Raw genomic sequence first — 26,163 nt, 5'->3', positions numbered from 1 at the left:
GATGCTATTCAAGCATATAAAAACTGTGCAACCTGAACCTGTTTGAGAACGGAATAATGGCGAAAAGGTTAGTTAAGAGAAAAATTGATTCAGAATGCAGGGTATTTAACCTGCAGTGGACAAACGATTATTTTTTTGTTCAATGCAAAGAAAAGGCTGTTTGTCTCATCTGTCAAGAGACGGTGGCAGTATTCAAAGAATACAATCTTCGCCGGCACTATGAATCCCGACACAAAGACAAGTACGATAGCGTGCAAGGCCAAATACGAGCAGACAAACTCTCAAAGCTAAAAGTTGGACTATTATCTCAGCAGACTACATTTCTACGCCAAGCTCAGCTGAACCAGGCATCCGTTCGGGCCAGCTTTCGGGTTGCTAAACTGATAGCAAGCAACGGTAAGCCTTTCACTGACGGAGAGTTTTTTAAGAAATGTATGGATGTTGTCGTGGAGGAAGTGTGTCCCGAGAAGAAAGATGCATTTAATGCCGTAAGTCTGTCGGCGAGTACAATCACCAGACGCGTTGAAGAAATCGGGAGTAATGTATATGCCCAGCTGCAGCAGAAGACGAAAGAATGACTTTTTTTCATTAGCACTGGATGAAAGCACGGACGTGCAAGACACAGCGCAACTGCTCATTTTTATTCGTGGAGTTAGCGCAACTGCTCATTTTTATTCGTGGAGTTAGCGCAAACTTTGAGATATGCGAGGATCTGGCAGCCCTCCAAAATCTCAAAGGGACTACAACGGGAGAGGATATTTTTGACAAAGTGTGCCAAACCATGGAGAAGTTGCACCTGGACTGGTCAAAGCTAGCTAGCATCACGACTGACGGGGCTCCTAGCATGGTGGCCAAAACTTGCGGTCTAATAATGGGACGCATGAACCGGGAGTTGGAAAAAACTACGAGTCCACTGCCGAATTCACCAGCAAGCACTGTGCTGCAAAATGTTGACGTGGGATTCTGTAATGACGGTTGTGGTGTCGTGCATAAACTTCAGACCAAAGGGAGAAGATTGTGCATGGCACAACAGAAAGTTAATGTTCCATGGCTTTTTTTCTATGAAGAACCCAGAGAGAGTTATTTAGTTATTATTTATTTCATAAATAGTGTTATTTATTTCCTGTTTTTTCTGTGAAGAACTCAGAGAGGGTTATTTAGTTATTATTTATTTCATTAATAGTGTTATTATTTGTTTCCTGACTTTTTTTCTGTAAAGAACCTGGAAAGGGTTATTTGGTTATGTGTGGCTTTCTGGAAAACAATAAATTTTTTAAGCTCCCCTACGATCGTCACACTTTTTCTGTTACAAACTGACACCGGCCCCCCATCAGAGAAGGGAAAAGTTATGTGGCCCTCACAGGAAAAAGTTTGGGGACCCCAGTTTTAGTTCTTAATGATCAGCCATTTTTCAAATTCCAACTGTTTCCGGATAAAGTGCTTTATCCAGATGCATAAATGTTTCACCACAATTTACTAAATGCTTAAATTTCACTGCAATGCTGTCTATACAACAGCAGTGATTGCACAGTCATTGTCTGTGAGGACAGGAAATGCCCAAATACAAAGGTAAGGTGATCCTTCACCACGTGGCTTCAGTACATCGCAGATTTTATGTTAAGTATGAAAATAGTTCCTAAAAATGTAAAATTCACTGTAAAATTGCAACCGAAAGACGGAAAATTAAAAATGGTGGAAGTCAGGGCCCCGCTACTTCTTCGACGGTGAATTGGGTGGCACTCAGCGACAAAGAATTTCACGCAGAAGAATGACGCACCAAAGAAGAATTTCACTACAGAAAAAGAAGTGATGAATACTATAAAAAGCTGACTCTGCGACATCTTGCCTTCTGCTGTTTTGTTGCGAGTGAATTTCCCATCATGCACATTCCCACTTGGATAAAGAATTCGCCGAGCCTTTTCGAGTTTTGTTTGTATTTTGAATCATCATTTAAAATGCCCCCTAAGCGCCCTGCCGAATAAATACTACCGGAGCCACTGCCACTTCCCCATTGTAGAGCAGGGACTTAGGCTGAAAAGTGGAGCCTCTGCCGCCTCCCCGTTGTAGAGCGGGGACTTAGGCTGAAAAGCGGAGCCACTGCCACCTCCCCGTTGTAGAGCGGGGACTTAAGCTGAAAAGCAGAGCCACCACGTGCCAAGGGTGGTGTGGGCGTGCCACCTCGAGACGCCGGTTAGCCGGCGAGCCGGGGCCGCATGCCGGCGGCAGGCAAGGTCTGCCCCGTGATCTTAGCCCGGCCGGAACAGGCAGCGACACGGTACGTCGAGAGTTCCCTAACATAACTGAAGAGAATGGCTTTTAACATGGATTATGATGAGACAAGCCTTTTTGGAAGAGGATGCCTTCCGAAATACAAATTGAATGTCCCATGGTTCACATTGATCCCAAGTGTGGGGATGCTGCTGGCTTCATATCACATCACATCACATCACATCACATCACATCACATCATATCATATAATATAATATTATATTATGTTATATTTGGTATTGTATATAGCATATCATAGAATATTCTTTTTTATATTATCTTTTTTCTACAAGGGTGAATAAGTTTAAATTTGACTGTGCTTCACCAGACTGGAACCTCACCGCACTTTGCTGCTCTCCAGTGAGGTCTTTGACCAGATGTTTAGTCTGCACCAGAGTTTCCTGTTTTGAATTCACACCAGCCCAAAATGTGTGCACCATGAACTTTACAGGTTTTGTCTGGACCAAACATGGCAGTTGTGAATATGCCTTAAGAAAAGCACAAAGGCTTGCCCACCTAACAATAACATCACAAAAGAAATAGGATTGTTGAATGGCCATTGGCTCATGGATTTGGAAGAATAATGAATATGAAAACAGATATAGATGAAGATTATATATTTTAAATGCGAATTGGATTATGTCATTTGTTCATTTTCTGTTCTGCTTATCCTCACAAGGGACCCCTGAGCCTATCCCAGCAATCTTAGGGCAGTAGGCGAGGGACACCCTGAATTGATTGCCAGCCAATAACAGTGTCCAATGCAACAAAACTTTTAACTATTCACGCTCACACTCATATGTATTGGTAATTTAGAGTGTCCAACCAGCCTATCATGCACGTTTTTGGGATGGGGGAAGAAACAGGAGCACCGGAGAAAGGCACACGGGCACGGGGAGAGTTATATGATTATGTGATTGGTGATTTAAATTATCTAACTTCTTTAAATTTAAAGCAAAATTAAGAGCAAAACGTTACAACTAATGCTTTATAAAGGGACACAACATGGTGCAGAGCCCCATAATTCAGGTTTTATCTAATTAATGTAAATTCTGACTATTTCTTTCTTTGACACTATTTTCCTCTATGGCCGTAAGAGGTAGTAAGAGGAAGAGAAAGTGAAATTTAGCCTTACAGTAATACCTCGACATACAAGGGCCCCGGCATAAGAGCAATTTGAGATACGTTTAAATTTTTCCTGCAAATATTTACCTTGCGATACGAGACAAATTTTGATATACGAGCATACAGCCAGGAGTGGTCAACGTGAGAAGCTGCTTTTGAGAGCAACATGGGCACTGTCTTTCCCATCGCAACTCCCTCATGTAAATGTCTCTATGAGCACTGGGCTGAGTGTTGCATTTTTTCTGTTTTTTTTCCCCCAGTGCAGAATGGTGTATGCGTGGCTGAGCTTGCTCGCTAATACGAGAGGAGTATACTACTTCTCGTTGGCAAGTGGTCATGCGTTATCCTATTGTGAGGACATTTGTGTGCTTCATTTTTGGAATATTTTGAAGGTAAGACAAAAGCAAACTACCCTCGATAGGTTGCAGCTGAAAGTCAGATGAAAAAAAACAGTAATGCAAATAGAGCCAACTCGGGAGAAGAAAGGTATAAAAATGTAAAAAAAAATAGAATTAAGTTTAGTGTAAAGTTAGATTAAACCTGTTTTTGAGTGTCTGTATCGTAATCCCAGTTCATTTAAATTTGTTTATGTTATATTTTGAGCGCGTTGCTGTGCAAAAGTCTCTTTCTCGCTCTTTCTGTCTCTGTCCCTCTCTCCCTCCCCTCTGTGAAATCCATCTATTTTTTATACTATTAAACATCATAACCACTAGTTATTTGTTGTTCTGTTAATAGATGGCAAATTAGAAAAAAAGAAAAATGTTTTTCCATTCCAATAACCTGTTTTTTTGTGTTTTTTCAGAGGGTCGGAACAAATTAATTTGTTTTTAGTTCATTTCTATGGGAAACGTTGATTTGAGATACGAATAAATCGACATACGAGCTCAGTCCTGGAATGCATTAAGCTCGTATCTCAAGGTACCACTGTATAAAAGAAGGATGGAACAAGAAAAACACTACAAAGCATGGTGTAATTAGATTTGAAAGTGTCTTGGAATAAACAATTTCTACCTTAGGTCTTCAACAGTCCCACTCCTGTGAACACAGATGACTTCTCTTGTCTGGTAGCCAATTTGCAGATCCCAGAACCTTCCTCTTGGGCGATTCTGATGGTTCCTGTTCCGTTTGTTTTTGTTAAGTTCTCTGGTGTCGGGATATGTTACCACGCTCCTTTCCCTCTGTCGGACTTTATCTCGAATTTTCTCTCGTTTTTCTTTGTTTTTCATCTTTCTTTGTCGGTTGGGTCGGTCTGCCTGACGGGATGGTCTGTCAGGTTTTCTGTTCACCTTGTCCAATTTCCTGTTGGACTTTAGTGTTTTTTCTCCACCTCTTTCAATCTCACCCCACTGAATGGACCTCTTGGCACCCGCTGTGCTTTGTTTGTCCCTTCTGTTTGATTGTTTTTTTTCCGCTTTTTTTGTGAAGTTATCACTTTCTTTGGATGGCATGGGACTCTCTTGTGTTGTTTCGACAGTTTGTCTGACCTGTTTGCTGACAGGCATAGAGCATGGCCCCCAGGATCCAACCCGGAGAGTATATTGGCTCTCTTCTCCTTCACACAAACCTAGTTGGCATGTCTGAAACTCTGTCAGGTTTAAACAGGCTGCTCCATCAAATAATGGCGCCGCAAGAACGACGCGAATTCTGTTCTGTAAACCCATCCCACAGGTCTTTGAACAGGGTGTCCATTGACTGAATTCTGATAATACACAATCCCGTGGACAAGGGATTAAGCAGGCCTGCTCGAGACGGGGTTTGGGTTCAAAGTATTCACAAATTGCATCCTCTGCTGGCTCACCATTCACTTTCTGGACACATCCTACCTCACGGGTCTGTATCCCCTCCTCGCCCCGAGTGCACACAGTGGGCTTTTGCACTCTTGCACTTCGCATTGACACAGGAACACATTGATTCCATGCACCTAGTTGCCAGTCATACTGGTCTTTGTGCCAGTCACACACTCTAAAGCAGATTTGTTGTTTTTTTGGCCTTTCTGTCTTGTTGCAGTTCGTATGTAGAGTAGTCCAACCTTCAGAGTGAGCACACCATACTGCTCTGCTTTGGCTACCACCGGGGCCACACTCACTGCCCATGCATCGACCCCATGGCCCTGAAAAATTAGAAAAATTGTTATGAAATGTCATAGCTAGATTTAAAGAGTGAACATATCCAAAATAGTACATTTATTTTCTTTTTATCCTTCTAGTCTTGTCTCTGTATGCCTGCCAGGTATGAGGTATGAAGTAAAAGAAAGGGCCCACGCCACAGCATGTGCTGTCAGACTGAGACTGCTAATTAGAATTGACTGGTTGTCAACTTTGTTAGTGAATCAACAATTGAAACCTATAGCGTGAGGTGTATTGCATTTACGTCCAGTGTTTGGATTAGTGAGTTTTCTGACCAATATATTAAATACACTCAGTATATTTCATCTCATCTCATTTTCTTTACCGCTTTATCCTCATTAGGGTCGTGTTGGAGGGGGGGGTCGCTTTAGCCTTTCACCACCTGACTCCGGGCCATAGGCGGGGGACACCCTGAATCGGTGGCCAGCCGATCGCAGGGCACAAGGATACGGACAACCGTGCACTCTCACACCTAGACCTAGGGGTAATTTAAAGTGTCCAATCAGCCTACCTTGCATGTTTTTGGAATGTGGGAGGAAGCCGGAGTACCCGGAGGAAACCCATGCAGGGCCGGGGAGAACATGCAAACTCCACACAGGTGGACCGGCCCTGGATTTGAACCCAGGACCCCAGAGCTGTAAGGCCGACCCGCTAACACTCAGATGGCGCCGTCACGCGGAAGTCAGTGGCAGTAGCTCTGTACACTCTTAAGTTTTTCGTATTTTACAGCCCTTCTATCTTTTTTTAATTACATTTTAATATTTCTTAATACTTTCCTTTTTACTTTCCTTTTTACTTTACTTTGTACTTTATACTTTTTACTTTAATGTTTTTACAACTTTCCTTGTTCTGTCAGCCTGGCTTCTTTCGGCTACTTCTTTTTTGGAACCATTCAGCCATGCCTACGCTGTCACACACATGGGACTAGCTGTTACAATTCGCAACAGAAGGAGCAACACCTCGGTGTCGCCGGAGATTCGGAGCTGTACAAAAGTGCCGGGAGAAGAGGCAACGCTTCTGACCAACCATTCCATCATGGGATAAGATGGAAGAGCTGTTGGCGCTTACCAGCAACGGAGTCGAGGAGTTCTGCCCTGCTGCTGTTTTCTTCAGCTCCAGACTACTGAGGAACTGTGCAGATAAGCTTGGAAGAGTGACTCTGCATTTTCTCTACCTCGGTCACGGTCTGCAGAAGTTCCCCATCTTGTGGAAGACTTCCTATGTGTGGTTCCAGTTTTTGTCCAACTTTACGTCTTTTGAGCCTGTATCCGTTTTTGCTACCGCAACCAAAATCGCGCTGTTCAAGTGGCAGCCGGTGGCGGTAGCTCTGTCCACTCTTGCTCATTTTGTGTTTTTGCTGCTTTTCTGTCTTAATTCTTAATGATCCCATTTACTTTGATTTGCTTTGTACTTTGTTCTTTTGCTTTGTTGTTCTGCGGCCTTTGCGACTGTACTGTCTAACTTATATAGATGCCTTTTCTTGCTACTGTCACAATGAAATTTTCTGAACACGGGATGAATAAAGTTATCCAATCCAATCCTATATCACTCTTAAAAATTGTAATGCATCATACAGTCAAGTTAATAAGTATTTGAACACCCTGCTATATTTGCAAGTTCTCCTACTTAAAAGTCATGGAGGGGTCTGAAATTTTCATGGCAGGTGCATGTTTACTGGAGATAGATAAAGAAAAATGCAGAAATCAAAATGCATGATTTGATTTACGATTTATTTGTGTGATACAGCTGCAAATAAGTATTTGAACACCAGAGAAAACCATGGTTAAGATTTGTTACAGTGACCTTTGTTTAAAATTACAGAGGTCAAACGTTTCCTGAAGTTTTTCCACTAGGTTTGTACACACTGCAGGAGGAATTTTGGCACACTCCTCCACACAGATCTGCTCCAGACCAGTCAGGTTATTGGGCTGTCGCTGAGAAACACAGAGTTTGAGCTTCCTTTAATGAATTTCTATTGGGTTTAGTTTTAGAGCTAGAGACCGGATGGGCCACGCAAGAATTTTGATATGCTTCTTACAGAGCCACTCCTTGTTTTTCTCGGCTTTGAACGGGTCATTGTCATGTTGGAAGACCCTGTCTCTCTCTATCTCTCACGGTCTCTCGCACTCTGTCTCTCTCGCTTGCTCTCTCGCACTCTGTCTCTCTCGCATGCTCTCTCGCACTCTCTCATACGTCTCTTGCACACTCTCACACTCTGTCGCATGCTCTCGCTTGTGTGCTCTCTATCGCCCGCTCTCGCTTGTGTGCGCTCTATCGCACGCTCGCTTGTGTGTGCTCTATCGCACGCTCTATCGCACACTATTGCACGCTTTATCGCACGCTCTATCGCACGCTCTATCGCACGCTCTATCGCACGCTCTATCGCACGCTCTCGCACGCTCTCTCGGATAGCTCTCTTGCACACTCTCTCTCTTGCTCTTTCGCACACTCTCATGCTTTCTCACCCTCTCTCACACGCTCTCTCTGATGTGTTCTCTCGCGCACGCTCTATCGCACAGGCTCTCTCTCTTGTGCTCTCTTGCACAGGCTCTCTCTCTCACGCTCTCTCTTGCATGCTCTCGCTCACACGCTCTCTCGCATGCTCTCTCTTACGTGCTCTCTCTCATGCACTCTCTCTTGCACACATGCTAGCGAAGTAGCAAGAGTTTTCTGATTTTGTAGAAAAGAGGCACCCTGACAAGCTGGCAAGTGGTCGCGCGTTATTGTATTGTGAGGACATTTGTGCACGTCATTTTCGAAAAATTTTGAAGGGAAGGCAAAAACAAACAACTCTTGATGCGTTCCTTTTAAAAACTCCCGCTGAACGTCCGGGTGGAGTCCACCCGGAGAACAAAGGTTACAAAAAAATAAAACAGAATTTGAATTCAGTTTCGTGTAAAGTTACATTAAACATATGATTGAGTGTGTCTGTATATATATATAAATCCAAGTTGATTTAAATTGGTTTGTTCTGTTACAAGTGCGTTGCCGTGGAAAGTCCTCCCCCGCCGCCTCCCTCTAGTTGTCTCTCTCTACCATCCGCGAAATCCGTCTAATTTTAGTTCTATTAAACACATTTTATTACTATTAAACCACTAGTTATGTGTTACTTTGTTAATAGATGGCGAATTAGAAGAAATAAAACTTTTTCTAATCCAATATCCTGTTTTTGGTGTTTTTTCAGAGGGTTGGAACGAATAATTTGTTTTCAGTTCATTTCAATGGGAAACGTTCGTTCGAGTTATGAGAAGAACGACATACGAGCTCAGTCCTGGAACGAATTAAGATCGTATGTAGAGGTACCACTGTAGTTATTTGTTACTCTGTTAGAACATGGTCTCTCTTTCTCTCTCTCTAGGGTGGGTGTAGCAAGTGAGTACAAGCAGTCGTCTATTTACAATTTCCTAGAGTTGAGTCTGATCGAGTTTACGACCGTAAAAGCTGTGACGCGTAATTCATGACATGGCTTATGACAGGTTTTGCGCTGCATCTTAAAAAGCAAATAATGAGATGTTGCAGGTCCTTTATTTTACTTTCGATAAGGCATGTATGAATTCCAATTTCTGAAGAGATTGCTCTTTTTTTAACAAGAGGTGTGTTTCGAGTCACCTCAGAAATCACAGTCTCCCAAACGATAACCTCATTTGCAATGAGGAAATACAAATGTGGAGTAGAGTGTGGTATTGATTGATATACCACTGGCCTGTATTGCTTACATGATGGCTCCAGAAAGTAAGTCTACGGCTAGCGTTGCAGCACTTCCTTGCTACATTAATATGCTGGACCACATTTGATGTGTAGTAACTTGGACAAATGATCGTATCTTGGAACAATTATTTTCATATCCATGTTTCGTCAGCTGAAAAAATTGTATCGTAACTAGAGCTACTACAGTTAATTGAACAGCACATATGCTGATGAGAACACAACAATAATGCACAGTACAAGTCAAATGGCAACACCAAAAAAATCCAGATCATATGTTAGATGAGGGTTTATTTGAGGAAAGTGCGAATAGGGAATGATAATGAAGAGGAAGAAACATCTTGATGAAAAGCTCTTAATCCCTTATTAGGCCAATCCTCGAGCACGCTCACTGGATTTCATAAAGATTCCAGGAAACATGGATTAGCTGGAAGAAAACAAGGGTTTATAAGAGACTAGGACTGCTAATCACTCAACCACACAGTACCAAGATCACAACCAGCTATTCATAAACCATTGGACATAAAATACAAATCAGCCTGCGGCCACTTAATGAGAGGGCCACGTTACATTGAGAAAATAGAAATAAGTCAATCTGATATTTAGTAAACTTAATAGGAGATATTATTTCTAGTATTGTTTCATTATTTCTTTTGCATAAAAAATCTTAAATGTGAGTCAACTTTAAAAGCTCTACTTATTCAATATGAATGTTTGCATGGTGAAAAATCCCATACGAAACAGCCACATGCATTTGAAAAATCACAGCTATTCAGTGTTATGCCATAGCTATCAGACAGACATGCAACATTTTAATTACCGTAATCTTGTCATTTTAAAGTTTTTAGATAAATTGTTTGATATCTTTTTACATAATATATAGCACATAGTATTGAAATCATAAATTCATTCATCTTTCGTACCGCTTTTCGTCAAAAGGGTCGCAAAACATGATGGAGCCTAGATTAGATTAGATTAGATTCGATTTTGATATTAGATATTTAGATATTAATGCTCTTACATTGTCAATGCAATTACAAACTCACTCTCTCTCTCTCGTGATTATAATTTTGAGAGCAAGAGATTACCTGGTTGATCGCGATATTTAGATATTAATGCTCTTACATTGTCAATGCAATTACAAACTCTCTCTCTCATGATTATAATTTTGAGAGCGAGAGATTACCTGGTTGATCGCTTTCAACAGTAAACTCTGTCTGTCTCTCTCTCATGATTATAATTTTGAGAGCCAGCGAACCCGGCGACGACGAAACGTCCGTTCAACGAAATGTCCGGCGGCGAATCCGTCGACCAAACGTCCGTTCGACCTAACGTCCGTTCGACGAAACATCCGTTCGACGAAACGTCCGTTCGACAAACTGTCCATCGACCAAACGTCCGTCGACCAAAGGTCTTTCGACCAAACGTCCGGTCGAGGTGTGTGTATTAGTTTCACATTATTTCTTCGACCCCGGCTTGTTTAGAACCAAAAGACATGTTGCGCTATAAAAATTCTCTTGAAAAAATGGGTTAGATGAGAAAGGAAAATTTCAGTTACACGCATAGCACAGCAAACATGTACACAATTATGTACAGGTATGATACAGAAGAAGTTCAGCACTTCAAATCAATCAAGCAAAATGTACAGATATGATTTGAGAAGCAATTCAGCAGTTCAATTCCATCAAGCCAAAGCATCAAAATAAATCAAATTTGATATGGGACTTGAGCTGGGAAACAGCGTCATCGCGTGTCCAATCATGATTACTACCTGCCTACACTACTTTGGGTTTTTACTGGCATCGGCAGACAACTGCTGAGCTTTGTCATTGGCCCGGAAAAAAGGGTAGATCGCGTAAATTTGGCTCCTTGAAAAGTAGATCTTTGAGCAAAAAAGTTTGAGCACCACTGATTTTGAGGAATATGTCAAAATGGAGGGCGGCCTAGTGGAGCGAGTGGTCAGCACGTCAGCCTCACAGCTCTGGGGTCCTGGGTTCAAATCCAAATCACGTCCACCTGCGTGGAGTTTGTATATTCTCCCTGGGCCTGTGTGGGTTTCCTCCAGATACTCCGGTTTCCTCCTACATTCCAAAAACATGCATGGTAGGCTGATTGAACACTAAATTGCCCCTAGGTGTGGGTGTGAGTGTGTATGGTTGTCTGTCTCCTTGTGCTCGGCGATTGGCTGGCCACGAATTCAGGAGTCAGCTGGGATAGGCTCCAGCACCCCCCCACCGCGACCCTTATATGTATAGATTTGCTTTCAATGAAGAATATACTTTGCTTTAATATTAAACTAATTTCATATTATTATATGTTTGCTTGCGAAGTAAATGCTTTGCTCCTGAGAACCTTAGTTAGACTAAACAAAAAGAAGACAAAACGCCTTAGACTGCTTGGAGTGGACAAAACAAAGAAGATCCAAAATGCCTTGAGCTGCACCTGCGTTCACCATAGACTCCACAAGACTTTCATCTGTTTTGACTATTGTCGTCCCACTGCTGTTTCCACCCCTCCCCTGAGAGTTGAGACGTCTCTTTTTCTCTTTATTTGTGTATGCATTTGGGGAATGCCTATTGGTGAATCTATCATTCATTGGTCCTTCGAACCTGGGAGTCAAGATACCGGAAGGAATCCAGGTACAGACCGTGGCCACGGCATTTAAGACCCTTTTAACGGGCTGGAAATCTGCTCCGCACCTGGCTTCCCAAGGTTGAAGACTTAACCAAAAAGAGTTGAGAAATCTCTGGTGAGTAAAGCGTTCCTATGAATGTCCATTCGTTGAGATGGCTCCGAATGTGTAGGTTCGCGTCGAGGGACTGCGACCGTTGCGCCAGGGGACAGCGAGAAAAATCCTGTGTATACAAGACACTAGCACAGTGTTTCCCAACCTTTTTTGAGTTGCGGCACACATTTTGCATTTAAAAAATCTCAAGGGACACCACCATCTGAAAATCTTTTCATTTCAAACTATGTCGCCTATATTAACAATAGTCATTCTCTTATCAGACATTGTATGACTTCTTGCAATTTCCTGTGGCACACCTGACCATTGCTCATGGCAGACCAATGTGCCACGGCACAGTGGTTGGGAAACACTGCACTAGCAGGTGTACAGACAGAGTATATAAAACTGTAGGGTGCCTGTGTCCTGTACCTAAGCCGGTCGGTACTTAAACTCCGAGTGTGTGATTGTGTTGCCCTAGGTGCAGCACTGTTGACAGATTTGTCTGGTTCTTGTAAAAATGGGTGGATTATATTTACTGTGTGAAGTGTCAAACTCAGTGTTTCGCTACCACTGTACCGCGGCACACTGCTGTCCCATGAGCGATGTTCAGGTGTGCTGCAGGAAATTATCTGCCAAGAAGTCATTGTAATATCCGTGAGAAAAATAATATTGCAACATGAAAATCAAAATATGATGAACCTTAAGTCATAACAATCAAAATATTAGGAGACTAAAGTAAATTTGTTGCCCATTTTTACGTAACATGTTCCATTTAATGAGAAGCTCCACGGCTCATGGTAAACCCCTCTCCACTATGCCAGGTATGAAATATAAAAAGGGAGATCTACTTGTCATGCTAGTAACATTGGAACATCAGTAGTTAATTTTTTTCTTATCAAAGAATACATTTTTTCCATCTTTTAATGTCTCATGTTACAGCTCTACTTAAAACCTAATTAAGGTTTTAATGTGCAAAATGGATATTCTAATAATATTTCAACAAGTCTTAAGCTTTTTGAACAACTCTATTGAATTGAATGCAAGCTGCCTCTTGGTGTACCGGTTCACTCGCCTGACTTTGGTGCGGGCAGGCGAGGGCTTGATTCCCGCTGGTGATGGTATGATTTTGAGCACGGATGGTCGTTTGTCTCTCTTTGTGCCCTATGACAGACTGGTGAGCAGTCTAGGGTGTAGTCTGCCTTTCACCCGAAGTCAGCTGGATTCAGCTCCAGCAACCCCCCATTTTTTTGGTGCTTAAGAATTTATATTGAACCTAAATGGTGAGTGATAATACTTTAACATGCACAGCAACAGCTATGTAATAAATATGTCTTTGTCTTTGTACATGTTAAATTTTGGAACATTTTGTCAATGTGGAAACTTTTACGCGGTCTGGAAATAGTGTGGTCTCTGCTGAGCTACATGGATTTTTGACATCCAAAATATGTATTGAATGTGTTAAACTGATCCATGAATAAAAATCGGAAGGAATTAAGCATGAGGCGTCCTATTTGTGGATAATGGGGTTCTATTTATTTGTCATGGTTTGTCCCAAGCCGTTTGAAGTTCCCAGTACTATTCCCCAGAAACTTTAAAAATATATAAATCTACACCAAAGTTTCATGAAATATGTGAGAAAATAATGAAGGAAATTATTTATTAAATCCTTCAAATGAGTAAGACATGCAAATATATTTTTCATTGAGGTGTACAGTCGAGTGCATGCAAAGAAAAGTTGATTGAATTGAATGCCTTTATTGTAATTAAACAAATTCAATGAGATTTAAATTCTCCATAAAGTGCACACATAATATTTTATAGCATTCTGACAAAGCTTCTTCTTTTCTCAAAGTGGCTCAGTGCATCGTGGAGGGTAGTGGTTATTGCATCTTCAGTGGATCTATTCGGCCGATATGCAAACTGATGGGGATCATGGATGAGAAGACAGATATGTTTCACTAGCAGTTTTTTCAAAGGACTTTGTGATAACTGGTGTGAGTGCTACTTGGCGGTAGTCAACCATGTTGTTTCCGGGTGACTTCTTGGGTACTGGTATGATAGTGGTCGATTTTAGGCAGCCTTTGTTGGTGGCTTGCTCTAGTGATAGGTTGAAAATGTCAGTGAAGACTGGTGCTAGTTGGTCAGCACATGCCTTGAGTACTTTCCCTGGTATTGCATCCAGTCCTGTGGCCTTCCTGAGGTTGACAGCACGGAGCACACGTCTCACTTCCACTATCTCCACGGTGAGTGGGCTGAGACTTTTTCCAGGGTTGGTTTGGGATTTATTGAAGGTTGAGATGGTGTGACTGAGTGCTGGGCTTGGGACTCAAAGCGGGCAAAAATGCTGTTTAGCTCTTTTTCCAGTGCAACACCTGTGTCCGTAGGAGTCACAGGACAGTCCTATTAGTTGATGAAGGGACTGTATGCTTTGCCACGTAATTCTGGGATTGTCGAGTTGCTCTTCTATCTTCCCCTTGTAGTCTGTTTTGGCAGCCATGAGGCCTCTCCTCAGGTTGGCGCGAGCTGCGGTGTAGAGTGCCCTGTCACCGGATCTGAAGGCTTCATCATGGGCCTGGAAGAGTGATCGGACCATGCTTGTCCCCCACGCTTCCCGGTTTGGGTAGAAGTGGATAGTCTTCTTCACATTCATCATACCCTGATGGTCTTCTTCACAGTCACCATACCTAGATGGTCTTCTCCACAGTCACCATAGCCATGTAGTACTTGATGTAAGACAGTATTGTGCCTGTGAATGTACCCAGGTCCTCATGGTGGAAAGTCTACCACTCTGTCTGTTCAAAGCAGTCTTGGAGTCGGAGGTGGGTGTTGTCAGGCCAGGGGATAATGGTTCGTCATTTGGGCTTTGTTTGTCGGCTGAGGTGTTGTCTGCTGGGGCCACGAAGAATGAGAGGCCTATACAAAATACAAGTACACAAGTACAATTATCAAGAAGTGTTTTTATTGCATAGTACAGTTATAAGCATATGAAGTCTGTAATGTATTAATATCTAAATATAATGTATATATTAATAAAATGAAATTACTTTAAAAATTGTACTCAGAGCGAAAATATTTCCTCTCTGTTAGATATAAATAAATAAAAAACAGGTTAATGGGAGTTTTAGTCCAAGTCCTTGTAGGGAAGCCCCCTTTCAGCAAGGTACAGCTTCGCGTTCGGGATGAAACATTGGTGATCCAGGCTTTCCGGTTGCTCATCCAGCAGACAGGCAGCAAGGCTTAGTTCTTGTTTTTTAAAGCATGAGGATGGTCGAACTTGTTGATTAAGGCTGGCTTTACCATGATCCCCACACATGACGGGTGTCAAACGATCTGTGTGATTCTTGGCACTTTCAGTTCATCTTTGAATAAGAATGACCAGGAAGGTATCTTCTTCCTCTGGCAAAAATGCTGGTCTCATTCATGTTATAAACCTTTCTCTTCAGGTCTGTTAGGGAACTCTTCCTCAGCGTACCATGTCACTGCTAGACCGTCCACTCGAGGCGGCGCCCTCGCACCACCCTTGACACGCTGTTGCTCCGCTCTGCAACGGTGAGGCTGCAGTGGCTTCGATAATGATTATTCGACAAGATGCTTAGGAGGCATCTTAAACGACGATTCAAAATCCAAAGAAAGCTGGAAAAGGATCGGTGTTGTCTTAATCCAAGTGGTAGTCTTAATCAGAGTGGTAATGTACGCGATGGGAAATTCTCTCGCAACAAAAGAGAAGGCAAGATGTCGCCTCTTCAGCGTTTTAGAATATTCGTCGCGTCATTCTTCTTCTGCAATGAAATTCTTCTTCGGCGCATGATTATTCTTCTGCGGTGAAATTGTTCTTTGGCGCTGAGTGCCATCCATTTCAGCACCGAAGAAGAAGCGGAGCTCTGACTTCCACCATTTTTAATATCCTGTCTTTCGGTTGCGATTTCAGCGTGATTTTTGCTATTCTTATGAACTTTTATTTCATACTTAATATAAAATCCACAATGTACTGAAGCCGCGAAATAGTGAAAGATCACGGTATGTATATATATATATATATATATATATATATATATATATATATATATATATATATATATCAGTGGCGGGCCGTCAGGGCCTTCAATGCCTTCTCTGCTGGCCTAAGAAATATCTGAATCATATTATATTTTTTCCATCAATACTTATTATTCCAAATGGTCTGTTAGCTTCCTTTCATTGCTTTTCCCCCTGGTTCCACTGCTTCCAGATGTGTGTTTTCATATTGAAGCATTTAACCAATCACATTTCAGCCATTATTTGTTGCCAGATCAGATCTGCCTCAAAGCCTTCACAATCAGTTCTGCGGGCTCTGCTGCATTAAACTAGACTGTTGCTTTTAACCAATCAGATTTCGAGTTGGCAACCCCACAATGCTTTTTCATACGCATTAGCATTTTGCTGGCTGGGATACGTCATTGCTTTCACCAACTATGATTGGCTAGTAGGCGGGCCAAAGCCATAGTGAGCCAGAGATCGCAAACTCCACCCACAATGGCCGACAGAAGCAAACACAAATGGATTCTGTTGCAGATTCGCTCACAAAGCTATTTTCCAGACGGACTTTTTCAGAAAAAAATGGACATCAACTCCGAAGCTAGCAAGCCTGTTACAGCCGGGAAAATGGTGTGTGCGGCACTTTCAGTGCGCTAACTTAGCTGCACAAGCAAATAGTATATTGTTGTGTTGATTTAAAACCATTTTCAAAACGGACTACGCCGGAAATATGACAGGACAGGCTCGACTTTCATCAATAGCTTCGATGGCGATAGGAAAGAAGGAAGAAAGAAAGGAGGATGGATATTGTGTACAGTTAAAAAGAATTTTTTTCATAGGCGTTAGCATTTTGCTGGCTGGGATATGTCATTGGTTTCACCAACTATGATTGGCTAGTAGGCGGGCCAAAGCCATAGATCGCAAACTCCACCCACAATGGCCGACAGAAGCAAAAACAAATGGATTCTGTTTGCTCACAAAGCTATTTTCCAGACGGACTTTTCCAGAAAAAAATGGACATAATTAAGAAAGGGGGGTCAACTCCGAAGCTAGCTAGCAATGTTTGCCCGTACGCCATTGACGTTCATCGCTGTCTTTTCCCTGGAAAATCGCCCCCTGACCTGGTTTTAATGTCTGAAAAGCTCCAGTATTTGTATTTACTCATGAAATGCTGCTAGGAAGTGGATTTTACCCCATTTTTGTGCATTGATTTATTGATTATTGTTTATGTGTCGCAGTTCTAGCTGCAGTAGAGGTTTTCTAGCCATAAAATCGTTTTTGAGGGTTGGATTGATACGTTGAAGGCGCTACGAGAAAATGCACCGACCGCCACTGATATATATGTATGTATATATATATATATATATATATATATATATATATATATATATATATATATATATATCAGTGGCGGGCTGTCAGGGCCTTCAAGGCCTTCTCTGCTGGCCTAAGAAATATCTGAATCATATTATATTTTGTCCATCAATACTTATTATTCCAAATGGTCTGTTAGCTTCCTTTCATTGCTTTTCCCCCTGGTTGCACTGCTTCCAGATGTGTGTTTTCATATTGAAGCATTTAACCAATCACATTTCAGCCATTATTTGTTGCCAGATCAGATCTGCCTCAAAGCCTTCACAATCAGTTCTGCGGGCTCTGCTGCATTAAACTAGACTGTTGCTTTTAACCAATCAGATTTCGAGTTGGCAACCCCACAATGATTTTTCATAGGCGTTAGCATTTTGCTGGCTGGGACATGTCATTGCTTTCACAAACTATGATTGGCTAGTAGGCGGGCCAAAGCAATACCCGAGGCAGCCGAGATCGCAAACTCCACCCACAAGGGCCGACAGAAGCAAAAACAAATGGCTTCTGTTTGCTCTCAAAGCTATTTTCCAGACGGACTTTTCCTGAACAAAATTAACATCATTAAGAAAGGGCGGTCAACTCCGAAGCTAGCAAGCCTGTTACAGCCGGGAAAATGGTGTTTGCGGGACTTTCAGTGCACTAACTTAGCTGCACCACCAAATAGAATATTGTTGTGTTAATTTAAAGCCATTTTCAAAACGGACTATGCCGGAAATATGACAGGACAGGCTCGACTTTCATCAATAGCTTCGATGGCGATAGGAAAGAAGGAAGAAAGAAAGGAGGATGGATATTGTGTAAAAAGGATTTTTGGTGAGTAAAATTACAACAATGGCTATATTCCTAAATAATATTTCAATTGTGGGCCAAGTTCTGATATCTGAAAAGCTCCAGTGTTTGTATTTAAGCTCCAGTGTTTGTATTTAATCACAAAATGCTGCTAGGAAGTGGATTTTACCCCAGTTTAATTTTTGGCGTTTCACCATTGACGTCCATCGCTGTCTTTTCCCGGGAAAAATCACCCTCCTGGCCTGGTTGTAATGTCTCAAAAGCTCCAGTATTTGTATTCAATCAATAAATGATGCTAGGAAGTGGATTTTACCTAATTTTAGTGCATTTTTTGTCATTTCACGTATGGACGTATCGACGTTCATCGCTGTCTTTTTACCGGGGAAATGATACTCCGGGCCCGGTTCTGATGTCTAAAAAGCTCCAGTATTTGTATTTAATCAATAAATGCTGTTTTGGGCTGGATTTTACCCCATTTTCGGGCAATGTTTGCCCGTACGCCATTGACGTTCATCGCTGTCTTTTCCCGGGAAAATCACCCCCTGGCCTGGTTTTAATGTCTGAAAAGCTCCAGTATTTGTATTTAATAATGAAATGCTGCTAGGAAGTGGATTTTACCCCATTTTTGTGCATTAATTTATTGATTATTTTTTATGTGTCGCAGCTGTAGCTGCAGTAGAGGTTTTATAGCCATAAAATAGTTTTTGAGGGTTGGATTGATACGTTGAAGGCGCTACCGGAAAATGCACCGCCCGCCACTGATATATATATATATATATATATCAGTGGCGGGCGGTGCATTTTCCGGTAGCGCCTTCAACGTATCAACGTATATATATATATATATATATATATATATATATATATATATATATATATATATATATATATATATATAGAGTGCAACAACGACTCATCTAGGAGGTCAACAAAAGAACCTAGAAAAACCATCGAAAGAAATGCAGGCCTCGCTGTCCTCAGTTAAGGTCAATGTTCATGACTCTACTATAGGAAATCCACTGGCCAAAGCTGGCATCCATTGCACAATTCCAAGGCGAAAACCATTGCTGTCCAAAAAGAAAATAAAGGCTAGTCTTACGTTTGCCCCCCCCCCCAAAAAAAACATCTTAATGATCCTCCACACTTTTGGAAGAACATTCTGTGGATTGAGGAGTCAAAAGTTGAACTTATCAGAAGGTATGTGGCCCGTTACATCTTTTCGAAAACATTGCACAGGATCCCAACCAAAAGAACATTATACCAAAAGGGAAGCATGGTGGTGGCAGCGTGTTGGTCTGGGGCTGATTTGCTACCTCAGGACCAGGACAACTTGCTGAATTGATGGAAGAATTAATTCTGCTGTCGACCAGCAAATTTTGAAGTAGAACGTACGGCCCTCAGTTTGTGCGCTCTAGAAGCATGCAGGATGACAACAATCCAAAGCACAACAGAAGGTCCACCTCTGAAAGGCTCAACAACAACAAAACAAAGTTAAGGTTTTGGAGTGGCAAAGTCAAAGTCCGGTCTGAAACATTTCATGCGAGAAAACGCTCTAATATTGCAGAATTGAAACCGTCATTCACAGATGAGTGGGCCAAAATTCCTCCTAAGTCTTGTGAAAAACTCATTACAAATTATTGTCAATGCTTGATTTCAGTTATTGCTGCCAAAGTTGGCCCAACTCGTTATTAGGTTCAGGGGGCAATTACTTTTTCACAGAGTGCTGGACAAGTTTGTAATTTTTTTCTGCCTTGGTAAATAAAATCATCATTTAGAAACTGAATTTTCTCTTTCCTAGGGTTGTCTCTGTGTGATACTAAAATTGTTTTTAGGATCTGAAACCTGTATATGTGATAAATATGCAAATATATATTCATTTCAAAAATTATTATTAACAACATAGGCTTTTTCGCCCTTTCTGTCAAAAGTCATCATAAATACCAACAAACAATGGTCTGGTTTTCAGGATCTATATGGTTGGTACACGGTCGATTGGTCGCCGGTCTTTTGGTCGCCCGGAAGGTAAGTGATAATTACCATTTAAATCGGTGCTCAAATTCCCTAAATACAAACTGAGAATTACTATTTAGTCATACTTAATTCCCTATTAATTATTAGGCTAAAGAAAAGCTCCAAATTTCCCGGACTTTTATTGTTTTTTGTTGGAGAACTTGTTAAGACCCTGACTGACGTAGCTTCTTAAAGGGACAACCCATGTACATACAAACTCTTATACACACACGTCGGCTCAGTGAATTTGCTCATGGCCATTGTTGGCTTTTATTGATGCGTAGACCGTGTTGTTTTACCTTGTTTTGTCGCCGGTCTTTTGGTCGTCGGTCTTTTGGTCGCCGGTCTTTTGGTCGCCCGTTGTCGCGGTCGGGGCGACCAAAAGACTGGCGACCAAAAGACGGCGACCAAAAGACCGGCGACCAATCGACCGCACACGTTATTGTTTTGTCCTGAACTATCAAGAAGTAAGCATGTCAGCATTTAGATTCTTTACAACAGTACATTTAGTATTTACTAAACCATGGGGTTGGGTCGAGTGTTTAACTGATGTGTAATGCCCTGAGTGTAACATGCTCCTTGAGATCACGTTAGAGTGCAGTACATAAAATCTATGTGTCTGAGTGCAATTATGGTAAGTAGGCCTCACACTGAACAACTACAAATATACTTAAGGGTGGAATACTCGTCAAAGTAGATTCTTTCTCTTAAAGGGTTTACAACTTGTTGTTTTAACCTTGATGCAAAGATAAAAAAGAAAGATTCAAGAATCATTTACTTCTGTTTGTGATTCAAGTAGATGCAAATCAAGTTCATTCGTTCATTCAACTCATTTTCCAAACTGTTAGGGTCGAGGGGGGTTCTGGAGCGTATCCCAGCTAACTATAGGCACCAGCCGGGGGACACCCTGAATTGGTGGCCAACCAATTGCAGGGCACAAGGAGATGGACAACCATTCACGGTCAAACTCATACTTAGGGGCAACTTAGTGTTCAAACAGCCTACCATGTTTTTGTGATATGAGAGGAAACTGGAGTACCCGGAGAAAACCAATGCAAGCCCGCGGAGAACATGCCAATTCCACACAGTGATTACCCACTTAGGATCGAACCCTCGATCCCAGATCTGTGCGGCTGATGCATTAACCATGAGCTCAGTCCACCGGCCCAGCCCGCGCAGGCCTACAAATAAAAACATGATTGGTAGGCTGGTTGAACACTCTAAATTCCCCCTAGGTATGAGTGTGTACACAAATGGTTGTCTGTGTTCCTTGCAATTGGCCTCCTACCAATCCAAGGTGTCCTCCGCCTGGTGCCCGTAGTTAGCTTGGATTGACTCCAACACCCCCCGTGACCCTTGTGTGGATAAGCACTATGGAAAATGAATGAATGAATGAGGCTTCTTTGATCTAGTATGTGACTAATTTGGTACAACATGCATCGAGAGGTTAATCGTACAATTGAAACAAATGTTTTGGTTTACATTGCTCGTCAGCCAGTTACTGTAAATAAGAATATTCTTAAATATGATTCCTGCTTAGAATAATAATGAATAAAATATATGAAGTATAATTCAAATGAATTTTTAAAAAAGAAAATAAAAGAACTGTACAATTGTTTACCCATGCATAGATTTTGGTTCCATTACTTTTTTCAAGTCTCATGGCGATGAATGAAAAAATATCTTTTAAGATTTACTGTATGTCTTCTTTGTGAAGTATACTTGGTCATCTTATAGTCCTCGACCACTTTATTTTTATTCCATTAGTATTCAGAAACTCAACTCAATTCTAAGGTGGTACTCATGGCTGAAAGAGCTCTACAGTACTAAAAGTTGAGCAGGGATCAGCAGTAATTGACCTAAATACGCATGCCAAAGATTCTAACCTGCTTCTGTGGCTGCAGCTAATAGGCTCCAAGTAATGGGTATGACAGAATAAAATCTTTGTGACTTATTGCATTGAGATATACAGGGTGTTCCAAAATGTTTGAACACAGTTCGTAGGTCAAAAAAAATTGACAATTTTTGTTGAAATGACCTCAAATTTTCACAGCTTGACATGTGAGTTTCTCTAGGTACAAAATTTTGAGATTTGAAAAAGATCCAAATTTTGAAATCTCCCCAGAATTAAATGCTTTTCCTGTATACCTTATTTTATTTTGAAATTGTGGCGGATGCATTGATTCACACCTTATAACCTCGCTACACTCTACTGGGCACCTCATTGGCTGTCTCACAACAACCACTATGTTTCAAGATTCTCTCCTGTACTTTTGACTACCATTCGTCGTCACAGAGAATTAGCAGATGGCCGTGAGCCGCAGATAGCATCATGTGTTTATGAGCCAGGGTCTGGCTGGCCTTTCAAGAAATATATCAGACATTGCCAGAACGATCGCGAAGGAGGGCAGAGTCCTTCATGTTTTCACTGTACTATGCTCCCTCAATAAAAGACGGCAAGTTGTGCAATAAAGTAGGACTTGCTTCCTGTATGGAATCAGAGCGTGTTGTGCATTTTTTTCCACTCCAATATTTTTGTCAAGTTTTTCGAGTGTGGATAAAGCAGCTTCTTTTTTTAGCATTGTGCCTCCGAAGAAAATGACGAGCGTGAATGAATAGAAGCGCGCCCGTCGTCGATTGAAGAATAATTGAAGGTGTTGAAAAAATTTGAAGGTGTCATGGGGTTGACTGAAATTGAAAGGCAATATGACCGAAACCAATCCACAATCGCGACAATATTGACACAGAAGGTTCTTCGGAACACCAAGCATACCCTGACTTTAAAGCATTGTGTGGCTGATTTGAAAAATGTAAGAAAAGGAAAGGAAACCACTCAGTCGTGCGCCATGCTGAGACATCGAGTGCCGAGTCATTTTGCCGACGTTTGTTTGTTGCACTATAGGAACATTATTAAAAGTCGTCAAAGGCAATCGTCTTTGGATAATTTTTTGGTAGGCTGTTTGGACACTCTAAATTGACCCTAAGTGGAAGTAAAGAGAGTGAATGGTTGTCCGTCTCCTCGTGGCTTGCGATCGGCTGGCCACCAATTCAGGGTGTCCCCTGCCTCGTGCCCGAAAGTCAGCTGGGATAGGCTCCAGCACCCTCTGCGACCCTTGTGAGCATAAGTGGCTCAGATATTGAGATGAGATTTATTCAAAACTATCATAAATCAAATATAACTGTGTTTATTTGCGAATGTGCTTTACAGGAAACACTGTAAGATTGTGTACATTTTACTGCAAGTCAATTATTTTTAATTTACGACTACAGGGTCTCTGCTTCAATTGTGCTGCTTGTACCAGACATTTAGCACAGATTGAGTTGGACGTAATGACGTTCAAGACAAAATTTAAATTTATTCAGTTTACCCTTTACATAATGGCAATGCTAGTTTACTAAATCCACGGGAGTTTTTGTCAACTAAAACAATTTAGATTTTAAAAAATATTGTTTAGGGGGTGTGTGGTTAGCACGTCGGCCCTACAATTCTGAGATTGAGGGTTCGATTGCAGGCTTGGACCTTCTTGTGGGAAGTTTGCATATTCTCTTCCGGTTCATGTTAGAGAAAAATAAGCAACCAAATGACTGTTTCACAATTTGAATCTTGTAACAGTATAATCTATAATTTAATGTTCATCATATTTTGATTTTAACCTTGTAATGGTTAAATTTTAATCTCGTTCTATTCATATTAATTTTTCTCTCTGAATTTTTCTCTCCCTAACCCTAACATTCTATGACTTCTTGCAATTTTCCGCGGCACACCTGACTATTGCTCATGGCACACCAGTGTGCCGCGGCACAGTGGTCTAGGGTGTAGTCTGCCTTTCCCCTGAAGTCAGCTGGGATAGGCTCCGGCAACCTCCGCAACCCTTACGAAGATGGGGGGTACGGAAGATAAATTGTATGAATCAATGATCAGGTGGAACAACTGGGGTTGAAACGGGCACATTGATTGAGCACAACAGAGAGGGGATTAGACTGCCGTGAAAGAGAAGAGTTAGATCCACCATGATCCAAATGTGCATTCCCGTATTGACAAGTCAGGGAGCAGGGGTTGTCTGTCCTTCTACTATGCTGCCATCTCTCCTCCCCCATGCTTTCTTCCCCTTCATTCTGTTCACTGGAGGAAGCATTGGTATTGTGTCCCTCTGACCATGTGCTCCACTCCCGTAGTGAATGAGCTATGACTGGTGCAAGGCACCACCCAAAATAATAGGGTTATTGTAGCACCCATTTCCTACTCAACACACATAATTAGCCATCTTACCTTCATCACAAACCTAAACAAAATAATAGACTAGTAATTTAAATACTGATGTTGTTTTCTTGTTGTTGTTGTTGTTGTTGTTTTTTGGGGGGGGTTAGTTACCCGCCGCAATGCACTCTTTATTCAACATCAGTGGCACATTTGTGAAACTGTGATGAAAAATGTCAATAGGAGTAGAAGGCTAACAAATAGCACCTGCATTTAGAGAGTTACAACCCAAAGACATCGAGGATTTACTACTGTTATCTTCAGCCGTGAGACATAATGGGGTGGAGAATTACACAGTAGTAGTAATTGATACATGTCTGCAGAAAGAAATAGCCCTGAAAAATAAAATAAAACTTTGTCTAACTGGTCCACTGGACCAAACAACATTTCATGAACGCACACGTAGTGCCAAGTTTAGTAGCTTTCCTGCATATTGTGCAGACAAAATGTTTCTATATCAACATTTAGCTAAAAATGATAGACTGTAGTCTTGAATGGATGATCAATTTCACGGCCCGGCATTTTCAAAACCCAAAAGGCATGGACTGCATAACATACCTGTTTGCCAAATGTATCTTGGTTTCGTCCCCACTGCTGCTTGTGCATCTAGTTGCTTCATAAAGGAAAAGAGCAGCGCTAACTGCAAGAGCAAGAGTATCCTTTTCAGCACCCCGAGCTTCCCAACAGCTCCGCTGGCCAACCCCATGGCCACTGCACAGAAATCGTTGTAGTTCGCTGTGCAGTCAGAAGGATAAAAATAAGTAAAGTAAAAATAAGAAGCCAAGCCACGAGGTGAAAAATAATTGCAGTGGGTTTTCCTTCTTATGCTTTGCTTTCGGCCACTCCAGTGTATCCAAGAAGAATGAATCCGGTCGACATAGGACGGAGGAGACAATGTACTTTTTTCAGTGTCTCTTTCAATCCTTGCTCCTTAATGAGGGAAAATGAGGTTTGGAACCAAAACACTAGGAACAATAGAGCCCTAAATCCAGCCAGCTGCTGCTCCTCTATGCCGGCTTGATGCAGCACCTCCTTTTCTCCCTCCCTCCCACCTTCATCTCTCTCTCTCTCTCTCTCTCTCTCTCTCTCTCTCTCTAGCCTTCTCTCGCTTGCTATCTCTCTCTCTCTCTGTCTCTCTCTCTCTCTCTCTCTCTCTCTCTCTCTCTCTCTCTCTCTCTCTCTCTCTCTCTCTCTCTCTCTCTCTCTCTCTCAGACACACACACACACATACATCCCTACACACATGCATAGACACCCACTCATTCTCCTCTTCCTTTAGCATCCTCTTTTGCAGATGGACTCAGACAAACCGGTTTTACAGTTGTGTTTAAATAGTAACAAATGTGGGAAACACAACTCTGACATTTTTAGGAATTTGAGACTGGCCTATTTTCTGAGTTTCAGGCTGTAACCCGTATAGTACTTAAGTTTTTAATTTTGTGTTTTTCCCCAAAGAATGCAGTGAATATGCTTGGTAATATAATTGATTATCCAAATTGTGGATCATATTAACAGCAACCCATACACCCTTAACAGGCTGCAATTAGGCTTTGGAAAACATCATTCTACCCAAACGGTGATTTGCTTCTTTCTAGAAAACAAAATAAAAACGAAATAAAGTTGTGGTTATTGCTGCGGTCTTCATTGATCTCAAAAAGGCATTTGACACCATCAACCATCAGATACTGCTGACTAAACTGCCTAATTTTAATTTCTCATCAAGCATGCTAAAATGGATTGAATCATACTTACCTGTAAGATTACAGTGCGT

General features: G+C 41.6%; 1 protein-coding gene across 1 annotated transcript in view; it reads right to left on the bottom strand.

Annotated features, from left to right (window-relative positions):
- thsd7aa (thrombospondin, type I, domain containing 7Aa) overlaps nt 1–25,426 on the bottom strand; it is a 148,591-nt gene extending 123,165 nt beyond the window's left edge. The window contains exons 1-2 of the mRNA XM_077590456.1: nt 24,951–25,426; nt 4,406–5,504 (exon numbers count right to left, since the gene is read on the bottom strand). Of these exons, the coding sequence (XP_077446582.1) occupies nt 4,406–5,504; nt 24,951–25,098 (1,247 nt within the window). The 5' untranslated portion in view covers nt 25,099–25,426. The remainder of the gene's footprint in view (nt 1–4,405; nt 5,505–24,950) is intronic.
- Nucleotides 25,427–26,163: the final 737 nt, after the last annotated feature.

This window comes from Stigmatopora argus, chromosome 21, assembly GCF_051989625.1.
Source record: "Stigmatopora argus isolate UIUO_Sarg chromosome 21, RoL_Sarg_1.0, whole genome shotgun sequence".
NCBI classification, from domain to species: Eukaryota; Metazoa; Chordata; class Actinopteri; order Syngnathiformes; family Syngnathidae; genus Stigmatopora; species Stigmatopora argus.
The sequence above is the reverse complement of the archived record's forward strand: the minus strand, read 5'-3'. Positions and strand labels throughout refer to the sequence as shown.